The 27,729-nt window shown below is 45.0% G+C and overlaps 1 protein-coding gene across 1 annotated transcript; it reads right to left on the reverse strand.

Moving 5' to 3' along the window:
• Window positions 1-2,369: 2,369 nt before the first annotated feature.
• LOC146406817 (uncharacterized) lies at window positions 2,370-22,663 on the reverse strand. Its single transcript, XM_085013962.1, has 5 exons — window positions 22,595-22,663; window positions 22,086-22,318; window positions 19,329-19,401; window positions 13,639-13,844; window positions 2,370-11,503 (listed from the first exon to the last, which is right to left on the reverse strand). The coding sequence occupies exons 1-4, from the start codon at window positions 22,661-22,663 to the stop codon at window positions 13,809-13,811; spliced, it is 411 nt and encodes a 136-aa protein (XP_084870088.1). The 3' UTR covers window positions 2,370-11,503; window positions 13,639-13,808.
• Between the last annotated feature and the right edge of the window lie 5,066 nt (window positions 22,664-27,729).

Here is a 27,729-nt window from a genome sequence, read left to right on the forward strand (position 1 = left end):
AGTTGCTGTGACTGTGGTGTAGTCCGACAGCTGTAGCTCCAAATTAACCCCTAGCCTGGGAACTTCCATATGGGTGAAGCCCTAAAATGACAAAAAGAAAAAAAAAAAGGAAATGGGAGAGGTGAAGAGGAGATGTGGAAAGAGTGGGCTGGTCCACATGCTGGTCTCACCCATTGTCAGGGGCCTGGCACAGACTCTGTGCTTCCTGGGTGCTGAGAGGCTGGAATGCAGCCATGAGTGCAGCAGACTTCTCTTTCATAGCCTTTCCTGACAACTCAACACTTCTGGAAATAGTTGAAGTCTAAGGGCTTATCAAACTCCAGACCCCAAACAATTCATTCAGCAAGAAATTTCCCCATACAGGTTTCAGTAGCACTACTCAGTCATATTTTTAGTATATATTTCAGCTTTATGCCCAGTGGATAATCAATTGCCTCTACAGGATATATTGTAAGTGTGCAGATAAGGGAGAAAGTTTATTTTGCCCAATGGAACATAAAAGTTTCAACTGTGTGGAGTTCCCATCGTGGCACAATGGTTAGCAGATCTGACTAGGAACCATGAGGTTGTGGGTTCGATCCCTGGCCTTGCTTAGTGGGTTAAGGATCCATTGTTGCTGTGATCTGTGGTGTAGGTTGCAGATGCTGCTCGGATCCTGCATTGCTGTGGCTCTGGCGTAGGCTGGCGGCTACAGCTCCGATTAGACCCCCTAGCCTGGGAACCTCCATATGCCGTGAGTACAGCTCTAGAAAAGGCAAAAAGACAAAAAAAAAAAAAAGTTTCAACTGTGTCAGGAAGCCATACAGTATCATCAGGGGTGCCTTTCTTGCAGCTGTAGGTCTTGCTATGATCTGGGATTATTTTTCCCTATAATGTGGATAAAGATTATAAAGGTAAAAGCAATGCCTTTTTAATATCCAAACTTTTTTTTAAACTAAATTATTAATGCCCTGTTGAAAAGGGACTGTTTTTTGAGAGTTCCAATCATGGTGCAACAGAAACAAATCTGACTAGGATCCATGAGGACTCAGGTTCGATGCTGGACCTCGCACAGTGGGTTAAGGATCTGGCATTGCCATGAGCTGTGGTGTAGGTCGCAGATGAGGCTCAGATCTGGCATTGCTGTGGCTGTGGCGTAGGCCAGTGGCTGCAGCTCCGATTCATCCCCTAGCTTGGGAACATCCATATGCCGTGGGTATGGCCCTAAAAAAAAAAAAAAAAGGGGGGGGGGATGTTTTTTTAACTGTCATTGGCATTTTTTACTCTTTATCTTTTCTGTTTTCTTATTGATGTATAGTTGATTTAAAATATTGTATTAGTGTCAGGCGTACAGCAAAGTGATTTGCTTTTACACATATATGTGTATATCTGTATTTCTTTTCTTTGAATCTTTTCCATCAAGCTTATCACAAGATATGAATACAGTTCCCTGCACTGTACAGTAAATCCTTGTTTTTGTCTGTTTTACATATGGTAGCATGTATCTGTTAATCCCATATTCCCAATTTATCCCTCCCACCTCCTCCTCTGACAATCATGAGTTTGTTTTCTCTGTCTGTGAGTCCGTTTCTGTTTAGTAAATAGGTTCATTTGTATTATTTTTTAGATTCCACCCATAAGTGATATCATATGATATTTGTCTTTGTCTGACTTCATTCAGTATGATAATTTCTAGGTCCATCCATGTTGCTGCAAATGGCATTATTTCATTCTTTTTACAACTGAGTAATACTCCATTGTGTATATACATTGCATCTTCTTTATTCAGTCCTGTCACTGAATGTTTAGGTGGCTTCCATGTTTTGACTTTTATGAATTGTGCCACTATGAACATTAGGATGCATGTGTCTTTTCAAATTAGTACTTTCATCTTTTTTGGATATAGCTAAGGCTGAATATTTTTTCTTCCAGTTTGATTGAGATATAATGGGCATTCAGTACTGCATAAATTCAAGGTGTATGAATATTAAACTTGTTCCAAATTTCACTCAAGATGATCCCACTCATTCTGTATTGAGACTTTTCCAAGCTGGGAAGGGAAGGACCCCAGAGCCTTTATTTGAGCAGGAGGCAGAATGGCACAGTTTCTCCAGCAAGACACCAAAGTACAAACCATGATCCCCACCATGTCCTGGCTGTGTGACTTGGGGCATGTGATGCAGACCCCCTGTCTCAATGTTAGTGTGCAATGGAGATAAACCTGGTCCCTCCCCATGGGGTTGTTGTTTGGATGGAGTGGGTGAATGTGTACAAAATCACTCAGCACAATGATTGGTTGTTACTCCTACTCCAGGGAAAACACTGACTTGCTCAGAAAATCATGATGGTTGAGTTTTTCCCGTTAGATACAGCCAGACGGCTGACACACCTTTCTGTTTCCAAAAATAAAGACGTTTATTCCATAATTTGGGACATGGGCAAACAGAGCAGTGTCTGAACTTCTGCTTCATTACAAGACATGGATAATAGTGTTTGATATCAAGTGCTTTTGTACCGGTAATATGGGCAGGGGTCTTGGAAAAATGAATTTACAGATGGGAAGTGGCTGGATCAAGTGCTTGATAGTTGCTGATGCTGTGTTCAGAGCTGAAATTCTTTTCCTTTTAAAGAAGTTTGAGACACCAGATAAAAGACATTGAAAAGCTGTAAAGTAGATTAAGTGTTGAGTAGATTCCAACATTCTTCATTAATTGGGTCATTTCAAATAGCTAAGACCCATGCCTCCTTGCAGACAATGTGAGAGGGGATAGAGGGGAGGAGATGGATTCTGGAAGGAACAGGACTAGGGAGATGTGGTCACCCATGAGAAGAGCCTCAGAGAGGGTATCCAGCCAGAATCCAGATCTTTCACTTTTCCTTTAGCCAGCTCATTTTATATGTGTTATATATGCATAATCATATTACACATAAAGGATAAGAGATAGTTACAATCATAATTGAGGTACCGCTGGCAGATTATGAGGACACACAGCCTAACTCACAGGACATCTAGGGGACCAAGGGCTGTGAAGTAGCTGGAAAGGAGAGGAGGTCCACTGGGGGGCTAGTCTGGGTGGTGGTCTTCACTAGGGGATTTTATAAACCTTCCCCAGCCTCTCTCAAAGGAAACTGGCAGCAAGGGGAGACAACATCCTTTTCCACTTTCCTGAGAGTGAGAAGTCAACCTTCCCATCTGGGTCAGAATTGGAGCTCTTCTTCCTCTAGTCACCACATGAGGCAGGAGCCCTGGGCCCCCGGCGCTGCACAACCTCATCTTCGGCTGCAGGTGACTCTCAATCTGCCAAACTCACTGCAGCCCAGTTACAGTGAGACAGTCAGCCTCAAAAAAGCATTTATACCACATTCGTTTTTCATTTTTGGCCACCCCGCAGCATATGGAGTTCCCAGGCCAGGGATCAGATCCCAGCCACAGTTGTGATGTACACACCACCCCCAGCTGCAGCAACTCCAGATCCTTAACCCACTATGCCAGGCCGGGATCAAACCTGTATCCCAGCACTGTAGAGATACTGCCAATCCTATTGCACCACAGCGGGAACTCCTTATGTCACATTTGATGATTAAAAACTTATAATACAATCTGATCGGTAAAGTGATGACACTTAAAAGTGACAAAGGTAAGGGACCTCGTGGAAGTGAGTTTCCACCCTCCTCTCAGAGTGATGAATGTCAATACCACGGACTGTGGGAAGTCTCAGACGTACTGTAACACCCAGCACAACCACTAGGAAAACTGTACAGGTGCACTCAAAACACTGCAAATAAATCACAACGGACCACCACAGAAGAATAAACTTACATTCTCACAAAAACTGTACTCAAATGAGCTCTATTCATAATACTTAAAAACAGAAAACAAACTCAGCAATCAGGAGGAATAAACCACTGACCCACACAGCAACTTGCATGAATCTTGAGGGAATTATGCTGAGAGGAAAAAGCTAATCCCCAAAGGTTACCTGCTATGTGCTTCCATTTGTACATAACAATCTTGAAAGGACAAAATTGGAGAAATGGAGAACAGGATGGTGGTTTCCAGAGGTTTGGGATGGTTGGGGCGGGGGGTGACAGGAGGCAGATGAGAGTAGTTTAAAAAAAGGGGAGAAGGAGATGTCCTTTTGGTGACAGAACTGTCTTGTATCTTCATGAGCCCATACATGTGATACAGTTTCACAGATCTAAACACATGTGCACACACACACACAAATAAGTTCAAGCAAAACTGGGGAAATTGGGATGATATTAGCGAACTGAATCAATGTGACTGTACTATACTATCGCTTTGCAAGATGTTACCACTGGGGGAAACTTGGAAAAGAGTATCTGGGGTGTTTCTGTGTTATTTCTGGTAACTGCATGTGAATCTATAATTATCTCAAAATAAAAAGTTTAATTAAGAAGGGAACAGCCCAGGGTGGAGTTGCCCTCATTCTTGACGTGGGGAAGGAGGATGTGATCTTACAGCTGCTTGTGACTGATGAAGGGAAGTTGAGAGTTGTGCAAAGGGTAACCCAGAACCTGACTGCACTGAGCCACACATTAAAACAGCCATGGAAACATCCTCTTCCTGATATCTTATTCTGAGGGGTAATTTCTCATTGCTCAGGGCACTTTTACCTGGGGTCCTGTTATTTGCAACTGAAATGCCCTAAATGGCCATAGGCTTGAAAGTCCAAACCATCTCAGATACAAGAATGACTGGAATGGGGTTGCCAGATAAAATATAGGATGTCCAGTTACTTTCAAATTTCAGGTAAAGAATGAATAATGCTTTTGTAGAGGTACGCCCTGAACATTGCATCAGCCTTCTTAGTCAAAGCCACAAATTCACCCTGAAGTCAAGATAAACTTGGTGAAGAGAGACGGTTTAATTCTAAATGAAGTTAGGTACTTCACCGTGTAGGACTGGGCACTGTAATTTCTGAAATAAGGCTGTTATTACTGTGAGAAGTGACCAGATGCCTGTATAATTCAAGAAGGGTGGGAAAAATTTTGAGGGCCAGCCCGAGATTTCAAACAGGAAGGAAATAGATGGCGAAGTGTATTAAGAAGCATGTGAGGGATGAGAATCTGGTTGTTTCCTGCTTGGTCTAGGCACCTGCTCTTCTGCATGGTGCTATGTGTTCCTGAGGTCCCAGCCCTGGTCTGAGGCTAGAACAAATGTTCCTGTTTTCTGTGCTTTAAACAGCCCCACCAGGTGCACAATTATCATCATCTCCACTTTCCTGAGCAGGAAACCGAGACATAAAGGTCAAGGATGTCACCCAAGATGAGACCTCTACTATGAGGCAAGGCCAACATGGAATTCATGCATTCTGGCTCCAGGACCACCACTTGTAACCACTGTGTCTCTCTCATTAAGTGGAGCGATTACAGCCACAGTTATTTTCTATCCTACATAATGTTCTCATCGTCAGCTTCACCACCACCATTATCATCATCAATTCATTAATTCCAAATCCCCACAAAACACTTTCCATATACCAACATGGTTTGCCTTGATTTGCATCTTCTTTGAATTTTTATTTTTTGTTAAAGTATAGTTGATTTACAATGTTGTGTTAGTTTCAGGTGTACTTCATAGTGATTCAGTTATACATAAGCACATATCCATTCTTTTTCATATAGAGTATTACAGAATATTGAGTAGTGTTCCCTGTGCTATACAGTAGGTCCTTGCTGATTATCTATTTTACATATAGTAGTGGGTGTATGTTAATCCCAAACTCCTAATTTACCCCTCCCCTCCCTTCTTTTGTTATCACAGGAATTTTAGTCCTTCAAAATAATAGTCACAAGACTAGCAATGATCATTTATTGAGTGTATAATATGTACTAAATCCTTTACTTATCTCATTTAATCCTCTCAACAAGCCCTTGAGAGTTACTTTCACAGATAAGGGAACTGCAGTTAAGGAAGAATAAATTATCCACAACCAATAAGAAAAAGATTTATATCCAGATCTTTCAGATCTGCTGCCTGGCCCTTAACCGTTGCAGCATCTGGCCTCTCTGATGGGTTTCCTCTCTCTGAGCACAGAGCTAGACAAATGGACTTGGCCTGGGTGTGAGAAAAATCCCCCCGAGATGCCATGGCAATTGCTAACTCTCTCTTGCATCCCAACCTTTTTCCTTGATATTTCCATTTATTAGGGGATGCCGCTTCAATATATATAATTTATAGTGCAAATATCCTCTACCTTGCTCTCTACAAAATACTTAAAGAAAAATGAGGATTGCCAGCTGCTGCATGCAACAGGAAGGCACTCACCTTCCTAATGTAAAGGAGGTCCGCAAATTTGGAAAACAATATAGCCATTACCAGGCAGCCAGCGTGCCCCTCCTGATGCATTCTGGGTCAGGGAGAGCACGGTGCTTTGTAACCATGGAAACAAACTGAGTTTGAGAAGCCCAAGAGCAAACCTCCAGCATCCAGATTACCCTTCAAAGATGGCAAAGGGAGAAAAAGGCTCTAAAATCACTCCATGCATAGGAACTAGTTCTAAACTAACTAGACTTTGATGAAACCAATTATTCTGGCTGACTTGAGAGACAAGAGAGCTAAAACCTACAGATAAGTCCGTCCCAGCCCCCAAGGGAAGCCAGAGCAACAAGGACGCCCTCCCCCCTCCCCCAAGACCACCTTGAGGCTCCTATGCTCAGTCTGTCTCTTTCTAGAAGGATGTGCCACCCCCACACCCCCCACCCTCTACTCTCGTGGCCGCTCTGTCCCCTACAATCCTTTCCACACAGGAGAAGCTGTCCCCACCAACCTGACCATCTCTCCCAGAAGCTGGGCCAAAGTCAGACAGAAAAAGACAAACTATCAGATGAGATCACTAATCCATGGAATCTAAAAAAATTATTTAAAAAAAAAAAAATGAGGAGTTCCTGTTGTGGCGCAGTGGTTAACGAATCCGACTAGGAACCATGAGGTTGCGGGTTCGGTCCCTGCCCTTGCTCAGTGGGTTAACGATCCGGCATTGCCGTGAGCTGTGGTGTAGGTTGCAGACGCGGCTTGGATCCCGCGTTGCTGTGGCTCTGGCGTAGGCCAGTGGCTACAGCTCCGATTAGACCCCTAGCCTGGGAACCTCCATATGCCGCGGGAGCGGCCCAAGAAATAGCAACAACAACAACAACAACAAAGACAAAAAGACCAAAAAAAAAAAAAAATGATACAAAAGAATTAACAAACCAGAAATAGACTCAAAGATTTTGAAACCAAATTCATGGTTACCAAAGGGGAAATGTGGGGCAGGAGGGATAAATTAGGGGTTGGGATTGACAGATACACACTATTATATATAAAATAGATGGGTAACAAGGACCTACCATATAGCACAGGGTAATCTACTTAATACTGTGTAGTAACCTCTATGGGAGAAGAATCTGAAAGGGAACGGATATGTGTATGTGTACGACTGATTCACTTTGCTGTACACCTGAAACAAACACAGCTTTCTGAGTCAAATAGACTTCAGTAAAATTTATTTAACAACAACAATAAAAAAGATGGGCCAGGCCAAGGGACGTCCCTAGAAAGTGGAATCCTCCCCCTCATGTTGGCACCTTCCCGGGCGTTCCCAGATTTATGACTGAGCGCCATGCTTCCGACTCCAGTCAGATCCAGCAGATCCTGGGAATCCTTTCCAGCCTTTGTGCCTTGGAGAAGCAGGCCTGAGGCCACCTCTGCTTGTGTCCATTTGCAGAAACAAATGTTTCAGCTTTTCCAGACTCCCATGGGGGGAGAGGGAGTCACAGCCCTCACCCTGCATTTCTGACTTCACTCCAGAGAGGGATGGGCTGTGTTTTCACCTTCCCATTGCAGCCTCATCTGCTGCTCTGGTCTTGGCTGCACATCCACCAAGGGAGACATTTGGGCAACAGGTAGTTTTGCTTCTTGAAAGCAAAATCTTAGCCAGTGAGTTGGATTAACAGATTTGGGGTATGGGGCACCCAGAGCCACCACATCTCTCTGGGTGCTGAGGACATGCTGGACATAAGTGGGCAGGAAGCAGAGAGCATGGGAGGAGGGGCATACCCCTGTTTCCTCCTGGGCCCAGCAGCCGAGCCCCCACCTCCTCATGGACAGAGGCAGCCAGACCTGACTGCTGCTCCCCAGGACGTGCCGTGAAACAGCGATGTAGTGAGAGGGCAGCTGAGGAAATAGCCTGTAATTCGGCAATTACTGTTCATTTGTTGCTATGGTATTTCTGTGGCCTGTTTGGGCCCATGAATGTCTTGATTATTTTCAATACCTATTTATAGAGCATTCTGTTCATCACGATGGGCTTTGAAACCATCTACTTAGGGCACTCTGATAACAGACCCCATTAGTAAGAGATGGCCATCTTGCCATGAGCCCAGAAAGTGGGATGTTGTTTTAATAACTAAAATCAGGGAAGGTGAAAAAAAAGAAGCATGATAAATGACATTATCATCATAATAATGGAAACTCAGCTTTAGGTTAAATTACAGTTGACACAAATTGATGTTTTGATGCCAAAAGATATCATTTGATAGTGCTGAGGCTTTGACATCTAGCTGGTGGCACAGTTGGGAGGAAATAGTATTTGACGAATAGGTTACTGTTTTTAAAAGAATTTTTTGTTGAAGAGTTGATTTACAAAATTGTGTTAGTTTCAGGTGCAAAGTACTGTTTTTAAAGAGAGCATAATAAAACCCTAAGGACTCAACCCCAAAACTCCTTGAACTGATTAATAAATTCAGCAAAGTGGCAGGATATAAGATTAACATTCAGAAGTCAGTTGCATTTCTGTATACCAGCAATGAAGCATTAGAAAAGGAATACAAAAATACGATACCTTTTAAAATTGTACCTCACAAAATCAAATACCTCGGAATACACCTAACCAAAGAGGTAAAGGACCTATATGCCGAGAACTATAAAAACTTAATCAAAGAAATCAAAGAAGATGTAAAAAAATGGAAAGATATTCCATGTTCCTGGATTGGAAAAATCAATATTGTGAAAATGGCCATCCTACCCAAAGCAATCTACAGATTCAATGCAATCCCTATCAAATTACCCATGACATTTTTCACAGAACTAGAATAAACAATCCAAACATTTATATGGAACAACAAAAGACCCAGAATCGCCAAAGCAATCCTGAGAAACAAAAACCAAGCAGGAGGCATAACTCTCCCAGACTTCAAGAAATACTACAAAGCCACAGTCATCAAAACAGTGTGGTACTGGTATCAAAACAGACAGACAGACCAATGGAACAGAATAGAGAATCTGGAAATTAACCCTGACACCTATGGTCAATTAATCTTTGACAAGGGAGGCAAGAACATCAAATGGGAAAAGGAAAGTCTATTCAGCAAGCATTGCTGGGAAACCTGGACAGCTGTATGCAAAGCAATGAAACTAGAACACACCCTCACACCATGCACAAAAATAAACTCAAAATGGCTGAAAGACTTAAATATACGACAGGACACCATCAAACTCCTAGAAGAAAACATAGGCAAAACACTCTCTGACATCAACATCATGAATATTTTCTCAGGTCAGTCTCCCAAAGCAATAGAAACTAGAGCAAAAATAAACCCATGGGACCTCATCAAACTGAAAAGCTTTTGCACAGCAAAGGAAACCCAAAAGAAAACAAAAAGACAACTTACAGAATGGGAGAAAATAGTTTCAAATGATGCAACTGACAAGGGCTTAATCTCTAGAATATACAAGCAACTTATACAACTCAACAGCAAAAAAACCAATCAATCAATGGAAAAATGGGCAAAAGACCTGAATAGACATTTCTCCAAGGAAGATATACAGATGGCCAACAAACACATGAAAAAATGCTCAACATCGCTGATTATAAGAGAAATGCAAATCAAAACTACCATGAGATACCACCTCACACCAGTCAGAATGGCCATCATTCATAAATCCACAAATAACAAGTGCTGGTGGGGCTGTGGAGAAAAGGGAACCCTCCTGCACTGTTGGTGGGAATGTAAACTGGTACAGCCACTATGGAGAACAGTTTGGAGATACCTTAGAAATCTATACATAGAACTTCCATATGACCCTGCAATCCCACTCTTGGGCATCTATCCGGACAAAGCTCTACTTAAAAGAGACACATGCACCCGCATGTTCATTGCAGCACTATTCACAATAGCCAGGACATGGAAACAATCCAAATGTCCATCGACAGAGGATTGGATTCGGAAGATGTGGTATATATACACGATGGAATACTACTCAGCCATAAAAAAGGATGACATCATGCCATTTGCAGCAACATGGATGGAACTAGAGAATCTCATACTGAGTGAAATGAGCCAGAAAGACAAAGACAAATACCATATGACATCACTTATAACTGGAATCTAATATCCAGCACAAATGAACATCTCCTCAGAAAAGAAAATCAATCATGGACTTGGAGAAGAGACTTGTGGTTGCCTGATGGGAGGGGGAGGGAGTGGGAGGGATCGGGAGCTTGGGCTTATCAGTCACAACGTAGAATAGATTTACAAGGAGATCCCACTGAATAGCATTGAGAACTATGTCTAGATACTCATGTTGCAACAGAAGAAATGGTGGGGGAAAAACTGTAATTGTAATGTATACATGTAAGGATAACCTGACCCCCTTGCTGTACAGTGGGAAAATAAAATTTAATAAAAAAAAAAAAATAAAGAGAGCATAATGAGGCTGAAGGAGGGGAGTGGCAATGATTCTGGCTCTCAAATCTTTGCTTTCCAAAGAAACTGTATAGAAAATTAACCAATCCACTGTTCAGTCTTTTATGTATTGGAACCTATATTCAGAGACTGTTTACAAGTTACAAATGTTATAGATGTATAAATAATAGTAAAATACCATAATAGTATGAGCCATAAAAAAAGAAAAAATAACATCCTTCTATGGGTAAACAAATTACTATATTCCTGCAATAGCGTCCTATACCACAGTAAAAATAAATGAACCAGAGCCACAAACATCATCACCCATGGACACCATCCCAAAAACACAGGAACAAAAAAAGCAGGGTGCTTACAATACTACACTGCTTATGGAGACTTCAAAACTATCCAAGACTAAGCAATATGTGGCTAAAGGTTACACTGCTATGTGGGAAATTATAAAGGACATTAAAAGAATAAGGAACAAAAAATTGGGAGAGATAGAAGATATAGATAGATAGATAGACAGACAGACAGACAGATAGATAGATAGATGCTAATATATAATCTATGAACTTCAGCAATATTGGTCCGGTTCTAATGCTGAGTGTCCTCTTTGTGATATTATTCCTTGTAAGTCATGTATCCTTTTTAATATCTTCTTTTGTGTTTGTGAACCATAGTGAGAGCCACTGACTTGCTCCTCTTTGTCTGTCAGCAAACCTTGGTCTGTCCCCCTGTCCGGGCAAGGTTGTTCCAGCACTGGCTCTTGTCAAGTGGCTGGGGCGGGGGGCGGGGGGGATGTTGGCTCAGGGCTGTCCAGTTCTTGCATCTTCAGAGAAAAAAAACATGCTTGGGTCAGAAGCCACACTTTCTACTGTTTTGTGTAATGGGTTTATAAGTGATTCCCATCCCAACTATTACCATCCTGTAATGAGTCTAACTAAGCAGCTGAATTCACAAATATGTCAGTTTTTAATGTTAAAAAAAAAAAAAACTGTGAACCAGGACAATAATGACTTAAATTTTTCAACAGACTGTGTTGGCAAAATCATACAAAATAAAGTAGATGATCTTTCTGCACTTTCTTCCTTTATCTGATTTTTTTGGAACAGACCAAGATGATGTTAGAAAGCAGCATAAATTTCCTCTTCCCTCTGATTTGGAACAGAGGCACAGCAGGGAGGCACAGAGACTTACTTAAGGTCACAAAACACAGAGAGTCCCCAGGGGCTCAGTCTCAGCCCCCAGTTCCCAGACAGGTGGCCAGCCCCCTACTGGCCTCTGTTCCCTCCTCTGATGTTACCACCACGAGACAGAAAACCGCTGGAGTCTGGCAACTGTCCTAACACAGAGGACACTGATTGCAGAGGCAAGAGATGCAGGTTGAAGTGCTAAATCTTCAATCCACAATCTCAGCCACCTGCTACATAAGAACCGGCTCCATTTTGGGGATGGTACGTTTTAATGCTCTGGTGAGCCTGTAAAATTCCCAACTAGATTTCACAAGTGCAAAGGTTTGTGTGCCAAATCTGCTGTGATCTAACTGTAACAATATGCAATGAGAGACACTTGCTTGGCTTTTTTTTTCTCCAGAGGTGCACCTTTTAATATTATGATCTCCCAATTCTTCCAGTATACTGGGGGCCTGTGTTATGTGCTAATCCTCCTAGGAACAGAACACCCCATGGCTTCTGAAGGTCCAGGCGAGAAGGCTTTCAGTAGGTCCCAGCAGCAGCAGTACCACAAGGCACACTCTTTGTACAAGGAAGAAACCAAGATGGTAGGGGTTAAGGTTGACCCCAAATCTTTAAAAAGAGGAAGGCTAGGAAAATACCTCAACTTCCATCTTTGCCATCGTACACTTTTTTTCTTTTTTGGTAGCACCTGCAGCTTATGGAAGTTTCCAGGCCAGGAATCAAATCCAAGCTGCAGCTGCAACCTACACCACAGCTGTGGCAATGACAGATACTTAGTGCATTTTGCTACAGCGGAAACTCCAAAGCACACTCCTTCCAGTAGTGTCCTAGGAAGCAGAATAGCTAGATCCCTTTCAGGAAGCAAGCTTACCTTGTCAGGCAGCTTTCTCTCATGATCAGGCCCCGTCCTTCTGGTGTTTCCCTCCTGGGGGGCTCCCACAGCCCCCAGAGCAAACCCACCTGCTGTCAATATCTGGCTGCAACCAGAACAATGACCTCTGGCTAGCTTAAGTACAAGACATTCATCTGTGGGGTACTGAATGGGGAAAGGGTCACAGAACTGACTGAGAATGCAGAAAGCTGCCAGGAACTCCGGAATTCTGGGAGGTCAAGGAGCAGGAAGCAGCATGCTTCTCTCCTTGCATGAAAAGTCTGGCCCAGATTCTAGCACCGGACAACAATACCATGACTGTGAATGGATTCTAAGTACCCCTTCCCGTCAATGAGTCCAGGATCCGCATGAGAGCATCCAGTTGTCCTGCCAAGGTCTGGTGTCCAAGTTCAGTCGCCATGGGGCAGGGAGAATGAGAGTTTTACTTGTGTTTCAGCTACATAGGGACTGCTGTGCCCTGCGTCCCATGAACAGCACATCTTGGGGATTCAGCCAGGACAAAAGAGGTGACAAATGCCCATTTAATCAACTATTTCAACTCTTCTAGATTTGCACACATGCCCACCTGCACACGTGCACACACTCTTCTTCCCTGATGCTCACTTCTAACAACAACGAACTCGTTCTGTCTAATGCAGTGCCACTCTCCTTTCCTCAAACAAAAATTATGACCACTCCTTCACCGACAGGCAACAATCCAAAGCCTCAACAGTCACCTGGTGCCCGTCCTCAATGCGCCTCCCTCCTCAAGTCCCCCGTGTGCTGTCTGGCTATTCTGAGATCTGCACACTAAATTATGGTCAGCTGCCAACAAACTGTGTATATCTCAGTGAGGGAGAGGACGGAGAGGGATGAAAATGGAAATTAATAACTCACAAGTATCTATGTGACATAGTGAGGAAGGAAATACCCAGAGAGGCTCCAGCACGGTTTCCGCAATGGCCAGAACTGGTGTTTATAACCCTCCTTCTACCACAGCGTTTGTTTTGCCTTCAGCCAGCATCTTGATGGCTTGAGGTTCTTATACACGAGGGCTCCCCAAATATTTATTCTTGAGCCATCTGAGAGCCTGCTGGTCCTGTCTATAGAGGAGAGTATTAGTCAGGATTTTCCAGAGAAACAGAACCAGTAGGATGTGTATGTATATAGTATATATAGAGAGATTTATTTTAAGGAATTGGTTCACATAATTGTAGAGGCTGGCAGGTCCAAATCTGCAGGGTGGACCATCAGCTAGAGACCCAGGGGAGAGATGAGGTTGCGGTTCAAGTCCAAAGGCTGAATGCTAAGGAATTCTCCCTTCAGAGAAGGAGGTCAGGTTTTGCTCTATTTGGGCCTTCGCCTGATTGGATGAGGCCCACCCACCTCTCCCCTCCGCCCCCAACAGACACACACAAACACACACACACACACACACACACACACGCCCACTTTGGAAGGTAATCTGGAAGGTAACCCACACTGTGAAAGTTTTTTTTTTTTTTTAATGTCTTTTTTTTAGGGCCATACCTGTGGCATAAGGAAGTTCCAAGGCCAGGGGTGGACTCGGAGCTGCAGCTGCCAGCCTGTGCCACAGCCACAGCAATGCCAGATCCTTAACCCACTGAGCAAGGCCCAGGATTGAACCCACATCCTCATGGATACTAGTCAGGTTCGTAACCCAGGAAGCCACAATGGGAACTCCCTATAAGGTTTTTTTTTTAATGTGAAGTCCACCAGTTTGGAATGTTAATCTCACCCCCAAAACACTCACACAGAAACATCCAGCAGAATATTTGATCACATATCTGGGCCACATGGCCCAGGCCAGTTGACACATAGAATGGTTATGTTTGGTCTTTGAGCAGATGTGCCACTGGACTCATGGGTGGAAGGAGCCAGTCTCCAGTGCCCCTGGGTCATTCTATACCCCTTCTGTCCTCAGGACCCCATTTCTCTTGCCAAGTGCCCCAGCCAATGACAATTTTTCCTGTTTTTCTCAGTGACTCAAGAGACCTGAATTGGTCAGGTGGCCACCTCTGTTTCCTAATCAGAAAAACCATTCACTGGGCCACAGACAAATCCTTAAACCATGAGCATTCAGAATTTCAGAAACGGGAAGCCCCATTGCCACTGGGGAAAGAAAACACGAGTGGCTCTGGACAATTCTGTGATGCATCCCTGCCAAGCTACAGCCCTTACGCTGTTGTTGACCCAAGTGCTGCTGCTGCAGAGGGATTGTGCAGGCGTGACGAAGTCCCTGGTCAGCTGACTTTAGGACCAGTATCCCAGGTGATCGAAGCCTGCAAAGCAGATCTGAAGTGGCCCTGGCCCCTGGTGGCAGCTCTGTCCCTCGCCATGGAACCCTGGCTGCTCTGATCTTCCTTTGGTGACTGGCTTCCTTCATCAAATGTTTTTGAGGTCTCAGATCAGTACTTAGGCCTTTGATGGCCTTTTAGGGCCAAAGGGACATACCTCATTTTACTTATCTATTCGTCAGTTGGTTGACAACTGGGCTGTTTCCCTTTTGGACTTTTATGAATAATCTCCTCTGAATATCTGTGTGCAAGTTTTTGTCTGAATGTGTTTTCAGTCCTCTTAACAGATGTGTCTAGGTGTCAAATAGCTGAGTTGGGATGTAACTTAACATTTAACTTCTTGAGGTCCCAACCAAACTGTTTTCCAAAGTAGCTGCAGCATGTTCTATCCCCACCAGCAGCAATGTCTCGACATCCTCACCCACACGTGTTACTATCTGGCCTTTTTTGCTGGCCATCCTTGTGGATGTGAAGGGGTATCTCGTTGTCCTTGTGAATTCAATCCCTCTAATGATGCGAGCAGCTTTTCGGGGCTTACTGACCCTCTGTATATCTTCTTTGAAAAAGGATCTATAAGATCTGTTACCATATTAACTGGGGTCTCTTTTTGTTGTTGAGTTGTAAGATGCTATAACCTTATCAGATGCATGATTTGCAAATATATTCTCCCATTCTGTGAGTTTATTTTTTCAATTTCTGAGACTATCCTTTGAGGCACAAAAAGATTTAACTTTGGTGAAATCCAATTTATTTTTCTGTGGTTCCTTTGGTTCCTTGTGGTTTCTGTGTCATATCTCAGGAACTGTTGCTTAATCCAATTCATGAGAATTGACACCGATGTTTCCTTTTAAAACTTTTATAGTTTTACCTCTTGTATTTTAGGTCTTTGATTCATTTCGAGTTAATTTTTGTATATGGTATGAGGTAGGGATGCAAATTCATTCTTTTTCAGATGTCCCAGCACCATTTATTGAAAAGACTGTTCTTTCCTCATTTAATCGTCTTAGTGTTCTTATTGAAAAACATCAATTGTCCCTAGATATATGGGGTGATTTCTGAATGCCCAAGTCTATTCTTTTGATCACTGTCTTGATTATTGTAGTTTTCTAGTAAGTTTTGAATTCAAGGTTTGTGAGTCCTCCACCTTTGTTTTAATTTGTTACGATTATTCTGACTGCTGTTTTTTTTGTTTTTGTTTTTGTTTTTGTTTTTTTTGGTTTTTAGGGCTGCACCTTCAGCACATGGAAGTTCCCAGGCTAGGGGTTGAACCGGAACTGCAGGCCTACACCATACCCACAGGAACTTGGGATCCAAGCTGCATCTGTGACCTGTGCCGCCACTTGCGGCAATGCCAGATCCTTTTTTTTTTTTTTTTTAACCATTATTTTTTTTTTTTTTTAACCATTATTTTTTTTTTTTTTTTTTAATGCCAGATCCTTAATCCAGGAAGCAAGGCCAGGGATCGAACTTGCAATCTTCACGGACACTATGTTGTGTTCTTAACAGGCTGAGCCACAACAGGAACTGCTATTATGGCTGTTTTTGTCCCTTGCACTTCCATATGAATTTGAAGATAAGTCTGAGCTTCTCAGATACACATAAATGTGTTAAAATGATAACAGGGGCTCAAGGGAGGCTGGGGAACAAGACTTGTAAAATTCATAGGAAGCCGGAGAAGAAGAGCATGGGCTGCCTGGACATAGGTGTGATGGCTGTGAACAAACTCCAACTCTTCCTTTGTTGTTGCTTCACAATCTCCAGTTCCAAAGTCCTGGTGTGGGTGGCCAGTTGGCCAGGTCCTGGTGCTGTGCCTGAGCCCTGGCTTTCTGGGCAAAGGAGAGCAGGTTCAGCTTCCTTTTGACTTTGGTCAAGAGGAAACTGGGACACTGCAGCAGGTGACAGGTTTTCACTCTATTTTTAATAATATTCACTACACTGGACCGAGGATCATTGTCTACTTATCTCTAAATTCCCTAAAAGTAAAGATTAGGCTTTATCCAAAATCTTTATCTGCAGTTCCCTATAGGAAGCATTTTTCCTTCTGTGAAGTGATTGTGTCTTTTGTTTCTGAGAAAGTCCAACATACGTATGTATTGATACAAAAAGAAAACAGGGATCCTACGGCCCATGAGGCAGGTGTAATTACTGTCACCCCCATGGCGCAAAAGAGAAAGTGAGTCTTCAGGATGAGTCAGTCATTTACTAAAGTTTGCATGAAAGCAAGTGACAGGTTGGGCTTAACCTCAGGTTTCAGACTCCAACACCCACTGTCCTGTATGCTCTTGTCCCACTCTGCATCTGGTCTGGTCACCCACCATGTCCGTTTCTGAGAGCTGGTATGCAAACTGGGTGGCTTAAAACAACAAAAACGTACATCCTCACTATTCTGGAGGCTAGAGTCCAAAACCAGCGTGTAGACAGAGCTGGTTCCTTCCTGCTGTGAGGGGGGGATCTGCCTCAGGCTTCCCTCTAGCCTCTGGGGGTTCTTAAGACCCATCACCTGAGGTTGGCCCCTGTCATCACATGTCCCATCTCTGGGCCTCTGGGTCTCTTCCTCTTTTCCTTTTTCCTCTCAGTTCCCTTCCATCTTTTTTGTGTGTGTATGTGTGGCATACAGAGGTTCCCAGGCTAGGGGTCAAATCAGAGCTATAGCCACTGGCCTACACCACAGTCACAGCAATGTGGGATCCAAGCCACATACGAGACCTATGCCACAGCTTGTGGCAACACCGGATCCTTAGCCCACTGAGCGAGGCCAGGGATTGAACCTGCATCCTCATGGATACTAGTCATGTTCTTAACCTGCTGAGCCACAACAGGAACTCTGCTTCCATCATTTTTAACTTATCATTCCCAAGTTCTTAAAGACAGGGGCAGGGCTTCCTCTGCAGCCCAGCCTGGCTCCCCCCTTAGCAGGAAGGGGCTGGCCTGCCCTTTCCAAATGCCCCTTCCACTCTGGGAGAGGATGTCTCTGTGACCCCCACCCAGTGTTCTTTGTCAGCCTACTGGTCCCCCACAAAATCAAATGAATTGGCACTACCTGGGAAGACAGTGGCTCCCGCCTTGGGCAGCCTAAAACTTATGGAAGCCAGAGCCACATGTGTAATGTTTTAAGATTACACACGGAGGCCTGCACATGCGGCTGGCCCCAAAATGATGCACCCAATTCAGCCCATCTAATCACCACCTTGGTTCTAGTCAAAAGGATTTTCCTGCAATATGAACTCTCTTGGCACACTAACTTGCTTCTTATTTCTTCTTTTCATCCCATCTCATTTTAATGTGGAGCTTCTCATCACTCTAAATGGACAAAAGTATTTACAAGGTATGAGACTCCATTCCTCATGTAGTCAATATTTTCCATGAAAACAATGAAGTTGCTGTAACCTAGTCTCAATTTCTGTGCCTTAAAGAAATGAAGAATAATTGTTTATCCATCTGAGCTGCTTAATTTCACTAAATCCCAGATCTGAAATGCCATTTTGAGGCCCCCCCAAAACGCTTCAGTATTTCCTAATATCTATTTTTCTATTGGATGTTAGAATACAAAATGGAGACATCAAATTCCACCACAAACCTGAAGAAAAGTCATATCAAATCACTGGTAAAACTCTGTGAAAATAAAGTATAAGGCTTTTTCTGACCCTGAAAACACTGATGATTAGCAAAGGATCAGCTCATTGGTCTTGTTCCAAAGACTTCCAGAATAACGATTGTTAAAAGTGCAAAGAGCGAGATGTAAAAAGAGCAGCAAGACAGTGTTTTGGGCTTACCCACTGACATGCACGACCCTGGATGACTTGAAATTTAGCCCCCAACTGAATGTATTTCATAAAATAACAGAAAAAGTTTACAAAGTCCCTCCTACGTGACCCAAGGAGTTAAGTGTCGAATCACATGATGCTTTTTTTAAGCACTTGAGGTCAAGCAGGAAGAGATTCCTTTTATGTTGGAGAGGAATCAGGGGCTTCGGGGCATATTTTAGCTCATCTTTCATTTCCAAGCACTCCTCAGACATTAATAAGTGTAACCCCTTAATTTGGCGAAGAAACCCAATCTCCCCCACATCAAGGCTTTGCCCAGGCTGTGACAAAGAGAGTGGGTCTCCCACAAGCCCCCAAAGCTGGGAGGGGGCTGCTGAACCCCAAGACCCTTGACCACCCTTGTTCCCTGAGTACCAGCTTTTCAGTTAAGAAGTTAGAGAAGAAAAGAAAAAAAATATATTTAAAATTCAACCACAAGGGCGTCTATGCATCATGAAACACAGACCTTTTTTTTCTGCCACTTTCCAAACTTTAAATGTGAATTCTTCTTCTCCAGATTGCTGACGGACGTGGTTCTTCTGGAAAAGAGAGAATGCTTTAAGTGCTCTAAAATGAGGCTTTCACCTGATACTAATTTTCTTCTTAGTTATAAAGGCTATTGTTTGTTTGAACAAAGAGAAATAGGAGCCATGAGTAGCTGTTTACATTATAGGAATGAGGGCACAGAGCCGGGAGGGAGTCCTTCCTCATTAAGGAGCAGGGGACCGTGGGTTACTGGGAAAACGCGGCCTGAAAATGGAAAAAGGAGGCTCAGATTTTATACTCTGACGACCCGGCCAAGAAGCTATATTTATCATCTGTTAAATGCCACTAACCGATTTCAGCTAGATCTAGGTTCAGTGTTAAAATTTAGATGAAACAAGCAGCATCATTAAACAATCAGACAAGGGCCTGATTTTCTTTTTTTAAAAAAGCATAGCAAACCACCCTACAACTCTGGGATCAGTATGTGTAGAAACGTGTAGAGACACCAAGGGGCCAGGCTGAGCACACAGGCACCCAGGCGTCCATGCCACGTGGGGGTCGCCACCCGCCCAAGGAACCGTGGCCTTTCAGGAGGGACCGCCTTTTCTGCAAAAGAGGAGCTCAATAAATATTTATAGAACAAATGAGTGAATGAATTTCACTTGAATTAAACATGATTCGTCTGTGCTCAGCATAATTCACTTTCACTTCAGCGGTCTGAAGCCAGGCTGAAAAGTGTTCTCTGAAACCATAGAGCAGAGAAGTTTCCCCGTGCTGTTGTCCCTGGAGACGCCTCCAACCTGGGCAAGCGGCAGAAGGAAGCCCTAACTCACAGCCGCTTGCCAGAATATTTTTATTAAAGAAGGAACTGCCGTCTGTGTGAACAGCGGATGATGGTATCCAGTGACAGCCTTTGGCCACCATCAGTTTCATGTTCAACCTGGTTGCTCACTGGTTTCAAACTCAGGACACAAGTGACACTAAGGCATCTTTAGTATTATTATTTTTTTTAATCTTTGGGGAACAAACATAAATGGAGGAAAGTAACAAGTACAGATTAAATATGAGGCAGGTCCAGGCTTTTAATATGACTGTTTTTAACTTGCCAGATAATCAGAGCATTAAATGAAGGCGTAATTTGTCAGCCAGAAGCTCCTCTATTGTTCCCTGAAGCAAGTGGCAAGGGGGGGAGGGGGTGTCGGACTAATTCAATTCACTGGGGAACCAGTGTTTACATCCGCGAATCCTAATGGAAAGGCACACAGTTTCCAAACTGGAACAAATAAATAAGGATGCTCTTTGCCACTAAAGTAGGGGAGCCTTGCTGTATCTCTTTCTTGAATGGGGGAAGCCATGTTTTGAAGGACCATTTTCTTCCATGTGGAAATATTTATTTGCTGGCTCCTGCAGTGCTGCCAGGAAGTGCTAAAGCATCTCCTGTTAGAGTTTCAGAAGCAAATTGCTTCTGCACCGTTGTCTTGAGTTGCTGGATTAGGCTGTGTTTTCTCTGCCTCTCCCTGACGACTTCATCAATCTTTTTTTTTTTTTTTTTTTTTTTTTTTTACTATAAGAGACTTTCATTTATTGCTCCTAGAAAGCCAGGGGCATCGTAGTGGATTTCTTTGGCAGAATCCTTGTTTCATTATCGAGAACCTGCGATGTGCTGGGGGATGGAGAGAGGTGGGGTCGCCTGACCAGGGCCCTCCTAGGTCCAGCTGTTGCACCAGGGACCCTCCTAGGCTTCCCCCCACCTTGAGCTGAGGGGAAGTGTGCTTTTTTGTGACACACACTGACTTGAATCCTTCAGAGATTTAAAAGATGACCTCTTTGCGCCCACACTTCGCCGTTGCCAGCGGGAAGAAGAGAGTTGCCAGGATTTTTGGCTCCTGAGGCTCTGGGCAAAGGCACAAAATGGGATGGAGGGAGGGGTGTGGGGAGAGGAGGGCTCTCCCAAGTGCCTGTTTTGCCTGGTTTACAAATACGCTTAGGTTGCACTTAGTCCTTGTGCTTTTAAAAGTGAAATTTTGGCATTGTGCAGTTAATCCAGACTAAAGCTCTTTGGTATATTGACTTAAAAGGGCTTCAAATGGCCAAACCTCTGCGGCTTGGGGAACATCTCTGGAAAGGTTCAATGGAGCCATTTTCTAAAGCTTTGTGGCACAAGCCCAGGATTCTCGGCCCCACTGAAGCTGCTGAGGGAAACGGGGTTCTCCCAGCAAAGCTGCCGCTCCTGTCTGGCCGCCTCTGAGTTGACAGGGGAACCGCGAGCGCTGAAGGGCTACAGGCACAGCCATGCAAGCATCTCCTTTGCAGCGAGCAAAACTGCATAATCTCTGTCTGTGTGGCCGCGGCCTCCAGAGAAACTAGCAAGATCCGGAAGAGGCCGAGGAGGCGCGGCCCAGGCCGGCCAGCAGGGGGCGCCACGGGCCCCGCCGAGACAAAGGCCGCCGCGCAGAGCCGGGAAATGGAGGCCGCGCTGGAGCCGCGGGCCCAGGAAGAACTGTTCCCTCCCTGGCCCAGCCGAGCCGCCGCCTAAATCCCAGCCCAGCGCCTCCCTGGTGGGCTGAGCCCACATCTTTACTAGGATGTCGCGGGCATCTGTCCCCTCATCACCAGAGCGGCTGTGAAGCGGGCCGCGATCCTGGGACCCGGGGCCGGCGTCCTCAGGGCCTGAGTGTCCCCTGCTCTGTGCGGCGACAAACCCGAGTCCCGCTGGGCCACCGGCCGGGGCACGTACTCCGGCATGGTGACCTGCCGGGTGGTGGCCTCATTCCAGGCCAGGCGACTGGGCGACCGGGAGAGCAGCCCGCCTTCCGCTCCCGGGAGTTTGCACGATCTGCAGGCACACGCGGCGCAGGCGATCCGTGGATTTTTTAAGGGGCCCCGGCCGCGCTCCGCGACCCTGGAGCCCAGAATGTTAACAAAATTGCTTTCATGTTGCCGGTCACGTGACCGCCGGGGCCCTCCTCCCTATCTCACCTGGTTCAGAACCCGCCCTTCCGTCTTGCAAGGGTATCCCTAGCCTGTGGGCCCGGACGCTGAGCCTGCGAGACTGCTGTCAGGCTCCAGTGCAAGTTGGGTCAAAGAGGCTTGACTGGACCTGCTGGGGGAGCGCAGGGCCTCTAATGAGTCCTCAGTTCACTCCGGCCTTCGGAGAACAAAAAGAGGCCTGTGAGTCATGGCCAGCCAGCTTCTCTCCCTCAAGCCCTAGACACAGGGAAGCATCTCCTCCCAAGCAGGCCACACCTGTGCCAGCTGCGGATGCTCCCGGCCCTGCTCGGCATTCCTGGGCCCTTTTGTCACGCTGCCCCACATGTTTGGGAATTTAATCCACGTTTCACTTTCCCTGGCCACATGGCCTGGTCTTTCCCAATGTTTAGCTGGAAAAAAAAAATCAAAGCCAAGTTTTGGAATTAAACTTCCTGTGTATCTTTGACACATTATAAGAGAGATAGGGAAGAAAGAATTAGGAGCCAGCTTCTGCAGTACTGGTACTTTCCCCTGTGCCCCAGGGAACCAGAGCCCATGCGCCCTCCCCTCCAGAGTTGAGGAAGCGCTGAATATGGTGATTAGGACAGACTGCATTGGATACACTTTCTTTTTTAAGATAAAAGTTTTATTTCAGAGAGAAGCACAAAGCCTCCACTGTCGTGGATAAGCCAGGCCTCGCAGGGACTCAAGGACCTTCCAGAGGGAAACAAAAGGCATTGGCTCTTGATTAAGAAAAGTCAGTGGTGGCCCAGCCCCTGGGGCCTCTCTGTCCCTTCCCTGGGTGCTCACTGCACAGGACTCTGAGCTCTCTCCTCAGGGACAGTTCTGCTCCTTACCTCTCAGACCCCTTACTCCCCCGAAACCCCTCAGCAGATAGGACTGGGTTTACCTCCTGGATTCCCAGGGGGTTCTCACTGGCACCCTGTAGAGCCCCAGCCTTGACCTTCCTCCATGCTTACTTTGGCCCCCTTGGACCTACTCCACTCAAACATCCGATGGCTCCATGTGTATGGATTGAGCACCAAGTGCAGTCCAGAGCACAATTCACTGCCCTGTCTTGGGGCGTAAAACCTACCCTTCCCCTAGTTCACCCTTAACTTGACTTCTCTTTTTTACCCCTCTCTCTATCCATTATCCCCCATAGATGGCATTTTTAACTTCATCCCTCCTTCCTCTTCTTCTTACAAAGTGAAAAGTGAGCATCGTCTCCAAGCCCTAAGCAAACCCTGAAGGACCTTCCCTTTTCTTTACCATCTAAATCTTAAAGGGAACAGGGTTTTTTTGGTTGTTTTGTTTTGTTTTGTTTTTGTCTTTTTATCTTTTCTAGGGCCGTTCCTGCGGCATAGGGAGGTTCCCAGGCTAGGGGTCTAATCGGAGCTATAGCCACTGGCCTACACCAGAGCCACAGCAACGCCAGATCCAAGCCATGTCTGCGACCTACACCACAACTCATGGCAACGCCGGATCCTCAACCCACATCCTCATGGATACTAGTCGGGTTTTTTTCTGTTGCACCACAACAGGAATTCTCTAGGTTTTTTGTTTGGTTTGTTTGTTTGTTTGTTTGTTTTTGCTTTTCCTGTGGGTCAGGAATTTAGCACTGGCTTAAGCTGGTGGTTCTGGCTCAGGATCACTAAAGAGATTGCATGAATGTGTCCCTTGGGGCTGTGGTCACCTGCAGGCCACTTCCAGAATGGTGACTCAACAGCAGGCTGGCTGGTCCTACATCGAGTGAAGTCTGCTCAGGGCTGTTGGTTTGTCCTACTGGTGGCCACCTCCCTCCAGAATGAGTGCGTGATCAGAGTTTAAGGCAGAAGCTGCAGTGTCTTCAGATGCCACAGTTTGGACATCTCACGACATCTTTTCTCCATTAGGCTATTGGTTGGTTACACACTGGGGATGGGAATACCAAGGGGGTGGATACCTGGGGCAAGGCAGCTTGCAGGACCATTTGGGGGCCACAGCAGGACGAAATGAGACTCTGGAAGAGGGAGGAACTATGGCTTTATAGAACCAGCCATGGTTTTCAAACCTTTATCTTTCTTTTTTTAAATTGAAGATTAGTTGATTTACAATGTTGTGTTAGTTTCAGATGTACAGCACAGTGATTCAGTTATATATATATATTTTTTTCAGATTATTTTCCCTTAGAGTGAAAATAATTTTTTATTATTTTAAAATATTTTAATATATTGAATATTTTAATATATTGAGTATATTTTACAATATTGAGCATCATTCCCTATGCTATACAGTAGGTCCTTGTTGCTATCCCTTTTTTAAAGCTGAACCCCTTTATCAAAAACCTTATATCAGAATGGCAGTTTATATAAAATTAAAATAGAGCTGTTCTAGTTTGAGCCACGAAGTCTGCTGGTTTCCCTCCCTAGCACTCCCTTCTTTCCTGTGCACCCCTCCACCCCAGTCAAGCGGTCCTTGAAACTTCTTCAAAGAACAAAGACATGGGCCCAGAGCATGTGAGGAAATGGGCCCTGCCAGGGCACTGGATACTTAGGAACATTTTTTGGAAGGCGGTTTTGCGACATCTATTAAAATTTAAGCGCACGTGTCCTTTGTCTAATCAATATTACTGCTAAGAATCCACCCCACAGGTAAACTTTCATAAATGCACAACTAGGTAGATACAGAGCAACATTTTGGAAACATTTAAATGCCCTTTGATAGAGGACCAGTTAGATGAATAACAGTACAGCAGGATACCAGGCACCTATTTAAAAATTAGTGGGTTTCATATATACTGAAAAGGAGAGATCGATTGTTACATAAAAGAGCAAGCTGCAGAATACCATTTATAGTTTGATCCTCCATATGTGCACATGTATACTTCACAGTCAGAGAGAATTTCTGGAAGACAGTAACATGGTTTCCCTTTGGGAAGTGAGAACGAGGAAAGTGTAGGTCACTGAAGGGATCCAAGAGATCCGTTTTTTTGTTGTTGTTGTTTTGTTCTGTTTTGTTTTGGTTTTTTTTGTCTTTTTGCCATTGTTTGGGCCGCTCCCACGGCATATGGGAGGGAAGCTAGGAGTCTAATCAGAGCTGTAGCCACCGGTCTACACAAAAGCAACAGCAACACGGGATCCGAGCCGCATCTGTGACCTACACCACAGCTCACGCAACGCCGGATCATTAACCCACTGAGCAAGGTCAGGGATCGAACCCACAACCTCATGGTTCCTAGTCAGATTCGTTAACCACTGCGCTTAACCACTGCGCCACGACGGGAACTACCCAGCAAGTGGCCGTTTTTAACTTTACACCATTTAGTATTTTTTGTTTTTATTTTTCATTTTCGAAGCCACAGGTGTGGTATATGGAAGTTCCCAGGCTAGGGGTCGAATTGGAGCTATAGCTGCCAGTCTACGCAACAGCCACAGCAACAAGGGACCTGAACCAGATCTGTTACCTACACCACAGCTCAGGGCAAAGTCAGATCCTTAACCCACTGAGCAAGGCCAGGAATTGAACCCACATCCTCATGGATACTAGTCGGGTTCGTAACCTGCTGACAATGGGAACTCCCACTTAGTATTTTTTAAATTGCTTTCAACCACTTTATGATGATTCACTTTCTTTGATTGAAATGACTTCATATACCATGATATTCACCATTGTGACAAGTATAATTCAATGGTTTTGGATGTCCTGTCTTGGCCCAGCAGAAACGAATCCAACTAGTTACCATGAGGTTGCGGGTTTGATCCCTGGCTTTGCTCAGTGGGGTAAGGATCCAGTGTTACCATGACCTGTGGTGTAAGTCACAGATGTGGCTCAGATCTGGCGTTGCTGAGGCTGTGGTGTAGGCTGGCGGCTACAGCTCTGATTAGACCCCTGGCCTGGGAACCTCCATATGCTGCAGGTGTGGTGATAAAAAGTTTTTAGTGTACGCACGAGGATATACAACCATCTCCAATACCTAATCCCAGAATACGATGGATTACTTTTACAATACATACACACACACACACACACACACACACACACACACATATATTTGGGGCAACACCCATGGCATATGGAAATTTCCAGACCAGGAAGTGAATCCTATCTGCAGCTGTGCCCCACATCACAACTATAGCAACACTGGATCTTTAACCCACTGCGCTGGGCCAGGGATTGAACCCAAGTCCTGGCACTGCAGAGACACTATTGATCCTGTTGGCACCACAGCAGGAACTTGAATTTGGATTCTTAACCCACCATGCCATAGCAGGAACTCCACAAAAAAATACTTCAAAGCTGAATGGAAAAGAGTGATTATTATCTCCTGGCATGCAAGCCCACTGTGGTAGACAGGTCCAGGACCCCGACTTGGACCTCTCCCCACACTTCCCACTTTTGAAACTCCTTCTGGAGCCCTCCCCCACCCCCACACAACCCCCCATCTCTATGCATGGATGATCATATTGTGTGTTTTGTCTGCCAGGCACTTTTACGGACTCTGGATCTCTCTCCAACAACTGCTATCGTCCCTTTCATTACTGATGTCACCCTCAGCAATGATGTCACCTGCCACTGACCATCCTTAGATGTTGTTACTGGACAGTTCTGATTCTCCTGGTGACCGCTCTCAGGTTTTTAAGTCTGTATACAGGGAACAGAAAACACCCCATAGGTCCACAGCAGGAGGTGGAGGAATTCCCAAACACAGCCTGGCACCTACCCTTTCTCCATCACTGCCACTAGATAGGTAAGGACAGCCCCCTCCCTTCCACTTCCTGACTCATACCCCTCGGTCTTCCCAGCTATATCATCCTCTGTGACAAGTTAAGTCCTGAACCCAGTGGCAACAATCTAGTCTTTGGGAAGGAGGGCCATCAGAAGCCAGGTTATCCTCAATCAGACCTTTAGGGGTGTGGTGTCGAATGGCCTCTTCTATTATGATGGAGTCTGGTGACAGCCACAAAGCCCCCATGCCTGAGCTCTCCATATGGGGGGCTCCACCCCTCCCACCAGCCAACATCTTGGGTTTCCCAAAAGGCCTAGTACACACACACCCGTGGGTCTCCTCCCTGGGACCCTGGGCCAAGGCTCTGGACACATGACTAATGGCATTTTCCCCTCACTCCACTTTTATACCATACACAGAGTCCCCTAGTATGGGAACAATTGGAGCATTAAGCACCCCCCCCCCACCCTGAGAATGACCAGATCCCAACCTTATTTCCACATTTCTATCCCCTGTGAACAAATATGCTCTGGTGTATCCAGAGGCTGGCCTGATGTGTCACTAACAAACTGAGTGAGACAGCGACCACTGTCTCATGGAGTCTGATGCACCCAGAGGTCGTATGCCACTCAAAACCCCATGCAGCTCATAATGAATTGATGAACCTGTGAGGCTCAATACACTCACACTGACTGGGTTCTGA

Source organism: Sus scrofa, chromosome 1 (assembly GCF_054392235.1).
Source record: "Sus scrofa isolate SSC_HxYL_T2T_F1_AM1 chromosome 1, Sscrofa_HxYL_maternal_Yorkshire_Landrace_v2.0, whole genome shotgun sequence".
Classification (NCBI taxonomy): Eukaryota; Metazoa; Chordata; class Mammalia; order Artiodactyla; family Suidae; genus Sus; species Sus scrofa.